Raw genomic sequence first — 12,096 nt, 5'->3', positions numbered from 1 at the left:
CAAGACAGAAAACAAAGTGCCCTGTCAGCTTCAAGTGCCTTTGAATCAGGACTACAAAACAGAAAACAAGAGAAGAGATAATGTTAATCAAAGAGAAGACAAATCCAGGAGGGGAAAAAAAAAAGAAAATAAATAAATAAAAGTGGCGGTCAGATAGCTTGCTTCCACATTCCTGTTTTTATACACAGCATGAGCTATTTCCCAGCGTACAGTGATCCATAGGCTGGAAAGAGCCCAGCAAGGTTCTCAGTGCAGAATTCCCACCTGCACTAGGGTCTTCATGGACCTCCTTGGAGAAAGTGGTATTAGAGAATGGCAGCAGTTAGGTCAGTAATAGACAGCAATCCTCTTAGCAAGTGACAGCTCATGACTAAGGCTGGCTCAAAAAAAAAAAAGCCTACCCTCTTTGTGGCACACAGTCAGAGACTTACATTCTTCACAGACAACAAAACTGCCGCAGACACCTACAACAGAACAAGAACACTGATCGGGGACTTTTGTTACCAAAGTCTGAGAGATCTTGAGCTCTTTAGATGGGCCAAGTCACAGCGAACTTGAGCGCCACAAATCTGCTTGAACACAAACTTCAGGTATGTTTTCCTTTACTCCTCCCTATTCCCAGGTCACCCTCAACTGCTGAAGTTTTCCTGTCTGGTCAATAGCAACGATGAGGTATACACACTCCAGTTAATCTTTTCCCTGTGTTTGGGGGATCACTTGCAAGCTTCATGATGGCCTTACAAGAACTCCACTATAAGAAAAACACACATGAAAGTGGTCAAATACACATTTTTTCTTTTTAATGCAGATTTGTAAAATTTAATCTGTTTTGAAAATTTAGGACATTTCATGAAAAAGCATTTGGTCCTCTTAAAAATTTCCCACCCTCAATTAAATATTTCATGGAAAAACAACAGCTAAGCATACATTGCATTTTTAATTAGGAAAAATTGATATTGCACATTATACTAGGAAATACAAAAGTCTGTTTCAGCAAGTTATTCCAGCACTGTTATCAATTTCATTTTGATATCATTGACTTATACAAAAGTTTTAATTTTAGTGCATAATATATGCCCTGTAATTACAGAGTAAAAATGTATCCAAGCATTTTTAAAACAGAGAGGAAGAAAAATTGGCTCCTTAAAGAATACAAAGCCTTTTACCATGTAGTCAGCACCAGTCTCCTTGTAGACAAAAACCGTTCCTATGGAAAGATGACTGTCAGATCACCTTGGCAACACAAATCTCAATGCAGCTTCTAACCAGAAGCTGACCATGTACTATTTGGCCCTGTAACTAACAGCCCAAGTCACTAAGGGCTGAAAGGCTGCAACACCTGCCCAAACCATTCCCATTCTACAGCTACCTCTCACTATTTCTGTATATTTCTATACAAGAGGGAAAAGCACGGTGGCAGAACAGTGATGCAACTTCATTATAGTTGCGTAATTCTCTGAGGAAAACTCTGAAACAGATTTCTGTGCATAACACTCGGCTGGAACCCTCACCAGGGTTCAGGTGCTTCAGAAGGCACAAAACACTGAGAGGCAATTACAAGGTATAACACGCACGTTCAGAGAGCTAAACTGCGAGTCGAGGAGAACTCGGTACCAGCAGCAGCCACCAACACACCTAGGGCAATGGCCGTCCTGGCATCTGCTGCGCCGTGATTTTGAAGGACCAGTTGTGGAATGCTGCGTTTGGCTTCCGCGCTACCAGGCACTTCTCATTTCGGAGCTACAATTAGAAGATCTGGCCCAGTAGCAGCATTTCACAAAGCCCAGACGTTTCCTCCTGCAATTCTTTACCTGTTTACACACTGAAGCATACCTGCATGCCCAGACAACATTTACTGGTTAAGGAGCTATACCTTGAACCTCTCTCAATACCTCTTTGGATCATAACACCTTGAATTTATTTTTTGCTTTGAAATAGGCAACTAAGACATTACGATAATAGGTTTGCAAAGCCAATTCTACAGGAGATGGAATTGCCAGCTGCCTCAAACATCAAGGCAACAGATTCTATTGCAATGTTTTGAGAAATTTTAACATATTTCCCTCTCCTCCCTTAAACCCTTCCCCCCTTAAAACACACGCAATAAGACTAAGACAACAGGATTATTATTTCTTTTGCCTGAATACAAGATCCAACTATCATGGGATAGAAGATTCTACAATGAAGTCCCTGAGATGCATCTGTATACTAAAAGATTCAAACAATACCCTCTTCAGCACTAACTTCATATTTATTAGAAATGTTTTGAGTTGCAACATATGGTTTATGAAAACTGATGTAGTTATAAGAAGGTGAAAATACAGCAGATCAAGTTTGTCCTTATATTTGAGCCTTAATTTAAAAATAGTTAACCCAACAGTAACATTCAACTACCTCAACCGAAGTCAAAAGTAAAAAGCATGTAAGCAATGGGGAGCCACTAAAAAAAAAACCAAACAAACAACTTATATTTAGAATTAGTTGTTTTGGCCTCAGTCTCTTTGTGGCAGAGGGAAGTCAGCATACTGCATGCTCCGACCTCTTACTAACTCCGTCCCCAGGATGACACAGAGGCAGCCCCTTTACTTACTGCACTGACACAGAGACAGCCCAGAAACATTCTTTGGGACAGGCACAGAAGTTGGTATTCTTCCAGTATCTTAAAAAAAAGAGAAGTCATCTCATATGCAAGTTACTTTTTAAGTTACTTTGGGATCTACCGTACTTTGTTACCAGCTAATCAGAAATACTTTATCCATCTTCCCAAGCAAGCTCAGTTTTTCCTGCTAGTGAAGAAAACTTAAGGCACTAACATATTAATGCTGTCAGGAATGTGAAATAGTTTGTTCTTGTTACATCAGTTCTTAGCAGCATCTCTCCTGAAAAGGCACTAGAAACATGGCACACAACAAAACTTTTGGAACTTCTGCTCAGCTAAGCTTTATCAAGTTAGCTGCTTGGAAAGCTGAGTGGCTTTGAAATTTCCTGTTCCCTCCCTCCTCCACTCCCTTAAAAAAAAAGGCACCTGATTTGTTTTATTACTGGTTTCTGTAGCTACAAGCTCTTGCAAATGTGCAGTACTATACAACTGTGTGTATGAGGGATATCATGACTACACTGATACCTTTTTATATGATCAGGAGTTATCTTTTGAAGATACTGTTCTAGATAGAGCATTTTTGTTTCAGCAAAACCCATTGCCAGTGGGTTCCTACCTGAGTAGTACTTTAGGTTGTGTATTGCTAGTCAGAATAATTCAATGATTAAACTTGGTGTAAGAAATTGCACTTTCCCATTCCTTCCCCAATCCCAAGATAATTTCAAATTAAATACTAGACCCTTTTCTAAAGGGACATTTGTAATACAGCTACAAAGAGGTAGCTAAGTGGCACATGCCAATTTTCTTTTTTTTTTTTTAAAGTATATTCAGCCTTCATTTGCAACAACATTTTTCATAGGAAGTCTTAAAACAAGAAATCTCAATTCAGGTGGCACATGGAGTTACCACAGTTCAGAAGACAGAACTCTTAAGAGAACTTCATCTCCCTTCACGTCCATAATTGAAAACTAACAAGCACGGGGGATACCCAAGTGACTCAGCATATGCAGGTGTGTAGCTGAAGAGGAGAGGAATGTCTACAGCCAAATCCCATGCTCCTCCTGACATACAATAAAAGTTACTCTGCAGAACCATTCAGATCAAGCCCACCATTCGATCAATCTGTCTCATGTAGTTACTCTTCAATGGTAGTAAGTATCTCCTCTCATCAGGAACTCTGTTACACTGTTAACAAAACAAGAATATTTTTAAGAACTCAAATACAAAACCAGGCAATCCCACATCCTCTGTAATCGTTTCAGCATCAGTAACCATAGATTTCCTCCCAGTACAGAAAATTGCATCCAACAGCACTTTTGATCATAACTCTCCCTCACTCTTTGCTAACTTACAGCAGAAACCACATAAATGAACAGCAAGTGTTTTCTTAGTACAGGCTGCAAGCTTCCAAATACACACAAACTACTGCAGCTTGTTATTCAACTGAGACTTCCTTCACTATGACAACTGTGAATGTTTAAATAATGCTCTTTTTCTGGAGGACTGGGGGGAGGAAGAAGAAAGGAACCATGTTAGAACCTACTAGCAGAGATTTTTTTAAAATTGTTCTGTATTAAAAACGTATCTGTTTTGGTTGGTGATAGGCACTCTATCCATAGCTCTGTACTCAGTTGATGCCTAGCTAAGAAAGGTCACCTTTACATGCCTCAAAACTGTTCTGAGGAAAAAGCAGCTTTGTTTAAATGACCTCTGCTTTTCTCTTTCTCTATCACAGCAACACGGCAAAATTTTAAGGGCAAAGAAAAGGCGAAGAGACAAATAATTGGAAATAAATTAACACAGAACAAATTAATTGCTGCAAAATTTAACATCCCTTCTCCAGCAACAGTACCAGGAATAGTCTGCGTATTCCTTACATTAGAGCTGAAGTTGACTGCCTTTAATTCATTAGGTTTAATTTTTTCTCCGCTGTCCTCTTCTCCAGGAAGCATGTCTTGCCACAGCAAGTTACGAAAACGTTCATCCACCGATACAATATGCCCCTCAGTAGTAAACATATATTTATTTCCAGATTTATGGACTGGATTCTCTTCATCAAACAACTAAACAAGAGATGGGAGAGACAGCTATAGTACGTGTGCAACATTCTTCATGTCCCATCAACAATAAGTTAAAAAGCACGCACTCATGCATTTGAAGGATCACACAAAAAGCGTACCTTTTAGTGCTAAACGGGTAACTTTAGCGCTAAACTTCCACTTGTTAGAGGAAATGGAAATAAATGGTTTTAATGCAAGGGATTTATTTTATCACTTAAAAGGCGAGAGCAAAAGAAAAAGCTTCTCACACAACTTAAACTGCCCTTATTTTTCTAAGCTGCACTATGCAGGCATTTCTAGTCTGGCATCCACTGTTTCCATTCAGTCACAGATTTGTTTTTCTACACTAAAGGAGACTGAGAACAGTAGTAGCCTAAGCAGCGTTGGCTCAAATGCTTTCTCCTGTGACTGCCAAAGCCTGATGGGGAGAAATCGGAGGCTGCTGCGAGGCAGGCAAGATGGCTGCAAGCAGCAATTTAGCTCAGAGCTCAGCAGTAGCTTCCTTCAGCCTTGCTCCCTCTCCTTTCTAGCTTCCCCCCAAGAGTTGCCAGCTCTCCAGCACCAGTTCAGGACACCACACTTGGGCAGCTGTCCAAACCTCCAAGATCGGGGTGGGGTCAAAGCAAGAAGAGTGCACGGTCCGATACACTGCGATACCTAAAGCCTTCGCTTCCCCAGAGCCCAGCACAGTTTCTAACCAGTAATGTCCTGCCTCTGCACTGTGCCCTGTCTTTTGTCCACAGCACACGCCAGAGAGTATCTTTGAAATCAAGAATGTATACATACCAGGTATAAATATTTACATGTTTCACTGAGAAAAAAGCTCTCCATTCGATCTTCCTTTGTCTTTTCTACAACATGATGTAATGTTGCATAGCCACACCTGCAAGATTTAAGATTAGTTTGGGTTTAGTTCCCATGAACTCCAATCCCGAAGCAATGCCTATATATTCCTTAACTTCAGACTATTCCAATTGTCACTAGGGGTGAAATTGAAATGAAGCAAGCCTCTTTTACAAGTAAGCACTGATTATTGGTTTCCAGTATCCTGATGAGACTGTAGTTATTGACATTGGTTGATCTATTCCGTCATGCAGATTTACTAAGAGTCTCTCAAAGAAGCAAGATACTCTCAGGCACCCTGCACAAAACAGGTAATTTCCCCACACTGAGCACATGAGAAACCCAGGTCCAGAAGCCTGGTCTCCTGCAAAGATTTCTTCCCCAGCTACCTACTCTTCCCTCCCACAATACTTAACAAATGACAAAGCTACAAGCTGTCACACAGTGCACTTGCAATTCCTTCAGTCAATCCCCTACACAGCATCTGATTCCCACTTAACTGCAGAATGGCACTGTTTTATATTGTCCTGTGGTTAGTACAGACTTGTCTAAGAAAGCAGTAAACACCAACAGTTGAATAAAAAATTTGCTATCTTCCCTCTGAGTCTTGCAAGAACTTCAGTATAAAAGCCATAATTCATAGCTACTGTCTTGAGAAGAAAGCTAGTATGCGACAGCATCTAGATAGAGGCCATGCCCCCAGTTTAGTTAAACACCATGGGTCCAGGAGGTTAGATTATTCTTGCAGGAGCCACAGGAAAAAAAAAAAACAAACAACAACACACTGCTAATTTTACCAGTTTTTAGCAACTGATCATCACCAATACATCTTAAAAGGTAGTTACAAAATTCTGAAGGCATAAAGTTGTCATTGGACTATAATTTCATTTTCAGACGAGAAAGAAATAACTGTTCAATAAATAAATCATTACTTGTGGCTTCCATGGAGGGTTTTGTTTCCTGGTTTACCTATATTTGGCATATTGGATTCTATTTAATACTTATATAATAAAACGTATGTATATGAGAGTGAGAAAAGACAAAGAACATTGAAGACTGACTTTGCTTTTGTGTATTTTTCTAAACTCTGTAGAATATCCATTCCCACATGAAGGTAAAATGGGTTCTTTGTGGCCTGAATAAGGAAGACAGACAAGAGTTAGAGTCAGCAATTTTGAAATCTTGTAAAAATAACACTTACAACAAAGGCCCAGTAGTTATCAGATTCTTGTGTGTTACAGTAAACTGATCTTTATAGGAACATGACTTAAATTACTCTGCGCAAGCTTCTCACATTTACCTCAGTGCAAAACCAAATAAAACTTGTAGTAAATTCAAACTCTTTGATAGCTTTCTTGCAGTTGGAAGGTTATGTTAGTTTACCGTATCTTCTGTCAGTCAGAAACTGTGCCTGACAATATAGCAAGGGAAGTATTACATTTACTTCAACAATTTCTATTAAGAAGTCACAAGTCTCTATCTCGAAAAAATCTGCCAGCTATTTTTTCAAAAGGTTCCTTAGTCTAATTTTTGTCTGCCTTGTAAAAAAAAGGAGCTTTTTTTTAAGCAAACATAGCACCTACACTGCATAACAATCTAATGCCTAAACAGAGACCTCTGTATAAGAATAGGCAGATCCAGAGGCAGCAAATTTTAGCGGGCTAGGTGTAGAAAAAGTGACTTTCTGAACAAAAACATTTTTGCCAAAACATGAGCTGTAAGTCGAGAAAAGTCAAGTACCTGATAAAGAAGATATGTGGACTCCACTAACTCTGGCCTCAGTGGATAAAAGGGAACATCCGGTGCTTGCAATTGCCAGTTGTATCTTTCTGGGAGAGCTCCGTATCGTTTCCATATGGCATAATAAAATGCATGGAGACAAATAGCATCTTCCACATCTCCTATCAATACCTAGGCATAACAACAGCCATAAACATACATGCTTAATATTGCAAGCCAGCAAATTCCTTTCTACTCTGTATAAGAACATGCCATAAAACAAAACACTCACCTTGTAAGAGAAGGAAAAAAAAAAAACCCAAAACCAAACAACAAAGCTAATGTATTAATTCCTTCACACTAAAAGCTTCAGTGGAGCTCAGCCTCACAGCTTAGTACTAGAAATGCTGAGGCTAAATGAGAAAAGTTAGGAAGTATCTCAATCTAGTAGAGAGGAGGCCAGCCCTTCCAATATTGTTATGCTGATGCAGAAGCTGAACTGCCCTAAGACTCTCTTATCAGAGCGGCCAGATGTCAACCTGCAGATCGAAGCTCATCTCAAGAGATGCTTAGGCTCATTCACAGCCTAGGATTAGAATGAGCCTTTCTGACATCCCTCTAACTGGGTTGTTTGGTCTTTAACAGAATTAAAGTTTACCTGTAGTCCAGGAAAAAAGGCTTGCAAAGAGTCAATCCATGTGTTCATCAGCTGTCCTGTGAACATGTTTACATTAACATACAAAGGAGGGTCACCTTCACCTTCATTGCAAGCTTCTCGACTGCCAAGTAACAATAAGCATGTGTAAATATTCACTATTTGAGAAGAACACAATGCATGTTTCATTTCACAGCACTGCCACCAGCAAAGAGAGTGAGCCACGGATTGGTTGTGTAGGCTCAAAGCCATTTTGAAAAGATCCAAAATATCAGTCATGCTCTCATAAAAATTATTTCATAAACGTAGGTACATCATATCCTTACGTTACATCAGCAGAATCTCTCAACAAAAAAATCATGCTACGTAAGATCAGTCTTTAAGAGTACTAAACCAGCCAATTTAATACATTTCCTTTGCAGTTCTACAGCCTTCTCTCAGCCTAACATTTACTAACTTGGAGAGTAACCAGTTTAGATTCTTTGCATCAATAATGCTATTCAGATCAGTTGACTAAGGAGTGAAGGGAACGTTAAATTTTTTTTTCCATGATGACTACCACAGAAATAAGATTTTGTTTTTTACAGAAAAGAAGAGAACACAGGTTTTCTAGAGTGTGACACAAAACACTATACAATCTCTCATATCTTGCTGGAGTACTCATTCCTTAAGGAATTGATACTCATATGAAATATCATACCCTCTTCTTAAGTGGTTCTGAATGTTCCGATAAGCATCATTGAACATCTCCAAGTCTTCCTTTTCTCCAAAGAGGATGTAAGACTTCAGAAGGTATTCATAGAATGAATCCGACCCTGCTCCCAAGCCACTCTGCTTTCCAACCCAATGGCCAGTTTGAATATTCACAACATTTCCTTTCAGAACAGACAAAAAGTTTAGTCTACAGTTGTGAAGTACATCATATAAAAATAATCAAGAACCAGAACTTAGAAATATTACATCTTGAAAAAGTCTTAAGGAGCAATGATCAAAGATTACTATCAAAATAAAGTGTTACAGTGCGTTCATCCAAGGAACTAGCACAGACATGCAGTTGTTTTAAGTACTTTTAGTCATCTGCCATCTGCCAATTATTATTAATGGGGATACAAACGCAGGAACTTCAGTTTCATTTCCCAGTTTCATGAAAAATTGGCCTTTGGAAACCTGTGCCGTAAGAAGTCATTCAGATACTCCATTTTTCTTATGAAATTACAGAGCTATTTGGTCAACAGAAACCAAGTGTACACAAGGAGAGTATGACTACATACTAGCTACAGAAGAATCAGATAGACAAAGTTTATGATACATGAAAGAAACCTGTAGCATGATGGCATTCTGCTACAGGAGACTGAGGTAGGTTAAAACACAGAGCTAGTCAATATAGCATGACCTCAGAGGAGGTTACCTAGCAGTCCAGTGTTATTGCTCCTGAGACTCCAGAGTGCTTTGACGGCTCTCCTGGCCACCCATTCAAATGTGGAATCGCCCAGCAGCCTGCTAAGGATACCAAACTCCACCAGCAAGGAACCGGCTCCTGCAGTGCAAGTTTCATTATTGCTGTCTGGAGGTACCCCCTTCTTCAGATTGACCTGTGAAGCAGGTAGAGAGAGTGCTAATAGCAGGAAAGCAGGCTGCACCTCATAAAGCTGTGCCCTCATCTGCAGTCTTGTATTTATTGTAAAACCCTTTTGTTAGTTTTTGCAATATGTAGCGTGCAATGTATATATAGTTAGAAAGCCAGCATATCACCGCCTGGTCAAAAAGCTTTCCTGAAGAACTCCTGAAATTCATCTTCCAACTTTATAACATCATGTTCAAGGTGGGCAATCCTAATTTTGCTACTCTTATACTTGCTAATCCTTCCAAATTTCAGTGCACTTTTTCCATCATTTCTACTGAACATTCACGTTCTTCGAAGGGTGATCCAAGTACTGCTTCCCCTTGTTCAGTGCTCTTGAAACGAAAAGTTTCCTCAGTGAAGGCTCCTCAACTTCCCCATGGAACAAAACGCTGAAAGGAAGTTACACCACCCTCAACTACTTTACCAGACTCTGAACAGAAGTGAAAGTTGATGTTTCTACAGCCTGGCAGGTCTGGAAGAAAAGCAGTGCTGCTGTCCCCAGAAATTACAAGTAATCAGGCAAGTGCTAATTAGTTTTACAGTTTAGAGTTGTTCTACTAGAACAAACACACTTCTCCTTGCGAACTGCATTTGCTTAAAACGAGAGGATGCAGTATTCAAGAACACTGCAGTACTCCTGAGTACTCACTCAGTATTCAAGAAAATTACAAATTCCAAGCCCAGTATGACAAATATTTTAGATGAGTTTTATTTTATCATTATTATCTTAGTACCAAGACACCAATAAAGTCACTTTCCCAGTCTATTTGCCTTTACAGTATTTCTTGTAAACCTTCTTAACAGCAGCATTGTTTGTTGCTGCATGACACACAGAAAGAAAGCATGGGGCAGGGCACATTCCAGCCAAACAATATGGAAACAAATGCCTACTGACCCATAAGGAACAATATACGCAGAGTGAAAAAACAGCCTAAAGAAAACATTCACTAGACATATGGAGCAACTTATCTATTGTCCACGTCACCGTAACTTAGCAGAGTTCCCACACATGCCACTAATGTAGCTTAGAGCAGGTTCAGCACCCCAAATGTACCTATAAAGGCACAAACAGGGCAGAGAATTTGAGTTGTAGGACAGATGAATTACTGCTTTTCGATAGGACAGGTGAATTACTACTTTTAGATTATTTCCCTGCTGTGCTGATGCACTTACTTACCCGAGGATATGGAATTCCAGTTTTGGTGTTCTCAAAGGCTGGAAGTAGTCTCACTGCTAGGTCATGAGCCATATGCAACAGTTCATTGTCATAATCCTTAATGGTCATATCACCAAAAGGCTGCTTGGTATCTGTAATTATTATGTGGGCAGAAAGCAGGCTTCCCAAAACCCTACGGGAAAAGGAAACAATCTTCAGTTTTTAAACCTGTTCTTCAGCCACACCCCCTTACCAGTATGATGTTTACAGAAATATTACCTTGTGCACTTTACAGGCACTACAGAAAGAGATCTGCTTTTTCCCCCACCAGTAGTGAAGACAACTACAAGTCATGTTGCTTGTCACCCACAGTAATCCCAAAATCCGGTTCTGCAAAATTTACCTAACTCAGTAGCTCCTTACAACCTACCAAGTCTATTTATGAGTTAAGACCTCCTTGCCCCACCTTTTTTCTGCTGCAAACGGCAATAAGATTGCCAAACTATACAACAATAAAGTTTGTTATATAAACTTAATATTCAGAAAAAAGAAAGTCTAGCCACGTTAAGCAGCAATTGAATAAACACTGTTTAAGACATTCAGAGCATGAAGCCACTTAAAACCAGACAGTATCTTAAACTCATCTCCAAGACAGACAGGCCTGGTTTTCATCTAAAACAAAAGTGAAAGCAAGCAGAAGGTCCATGGAAGAAAACCAAAACAAGGAAAACCTGTCAGCAGTGTGGCTTGTTGTGCACAGACCTGAGTCTCTGCTGCAAGAGGAACAACAAAAAAGCAGGTATCTGCAAGCCAAAGACAGTTGAGACTATCATTGTATCACTGCTTCAAGTGACATGTGACTCATTAAAATTGTTTGAATTATGAAAGAATGGAATATTTTCATAAAAGGCTAAAAAAAGCCTTACTCAAAGAACAATTATGGAATAAAGCCTACCAAAGACATCCTTACAAATGATTTTACTTTGGTTCTCCTATATATAAGCCTTTAACTGTGTTACTGTTTTAAAGACAAGAAACTTAGAGTGACATACCTGATTGTTGCCTCAAAAACTTGGACCGTTGAGTCCTTATCAAATGAAACCGTGTCAATCACCAACTTGACTGCTTTCTGGAACTCTGAGGAGTTTCCCATTACCTTTTACATAAAAACAAAGCCATTTTGTCTAACTGTTGCTTCAGAAAAGGGTCAGGGAAGAGAATGGCAAGTTCACATTTTAGACCAACAGTCACATTAACTAGAGACAGAACAGAGTACTTCAAGCTCCTGCTAAAAAGACTTTCAGAAAGCTACCCATCCTCCTGACATATAAAAATTCATTTTTTCAGAAGTATGTTAAAACAGGGAAATATACAAAGCTGTATTTTTGTCTGTTTTACTAATCTATGCACTCATGTACTCTTCCACCCCCAATACCACCC

General features: G+C 39.4%; 1 protein-coding gene across 1 annotated transcript; it reads right to left on the bottom strand.

Annotated features, from left to right (window-relative positions):
* Nucleotides 1-3,418: 3,418 nt before the first annotated feature.
* Nucleotides 3,419-11,809, bottom strand: EDEM1 (ER degradation enhancer, mannosidase alpha-like 1). The gene is made up of 10 exons (XM_010297254.1): nt 11,709-11,809; nt 10,678-10,849; nt 9,285-9,468; nt 8,577-8,751; nt 7,880-8,000; nt 7,243-7,413; nt 6,564-6,637; nt 5,446-5,542; nt 4,477-4,662; nt 3,419-3,784 (listed from the first exon to the last, which is right to left on the bottom strand). The coding sequence occupies exons 1-10, from the start codon at nt 11,807-11,809 to the stop codon at nt 3,695-3,697; spliced, it is 1,371 nt and encodes a 456-aa protein (XP_010295556.1). The 3' UTR covers nt 3,419-3,694.
* Between the last annotated feature and the right edge of the window lie 287 nt (nt 11,810-12,096).

This window comes from Phaethon lepturus, unplaced genomic scaffold, assembly GCF_000687285.1.
Source record: "Phaethon lepturus isolate BGI_N335 unplaced genomic scaffold, ASM68728v1 scaffold18251, whole genome shotgun sequence".
Lineage (NCBI taxonomy): Eukaryota > Metazoa > Chordata > Aves > Phaethontiformes > Phaethontidae > Phaethon > Phaethon lepturus.
Note: the sequence above shows the minus strand (reverse complement) of the source record. Positions and strands in the feature narration are given on the sequence as shown.

Excerpts from the sequence above, each read along its gene's own strand:
- EDEM1 (XM_010297254.1), bottom strand. The coding sequence starts at position 11,809 with ATGGGAAACTCCTCAGAGTTCCAGAAAGCAGTCAAGTTGGTGATTGAC. Across the intron at positions 5,543-6,563 it reads GAAAAATACACAAAAGCAAA|GTGTGGCTATGCAACATTAC; the intron begins GTCAGTCTTCAA and ends TAAATCTTGCAG. Across the intron at positions 3,785-4,476 it reads CAGTCAACTTCAGCTCTAAT|TGTAACAGAGTTCCTGATGA; the intron begins GTAAGGAATACG and ends TTTTGTTAACAG.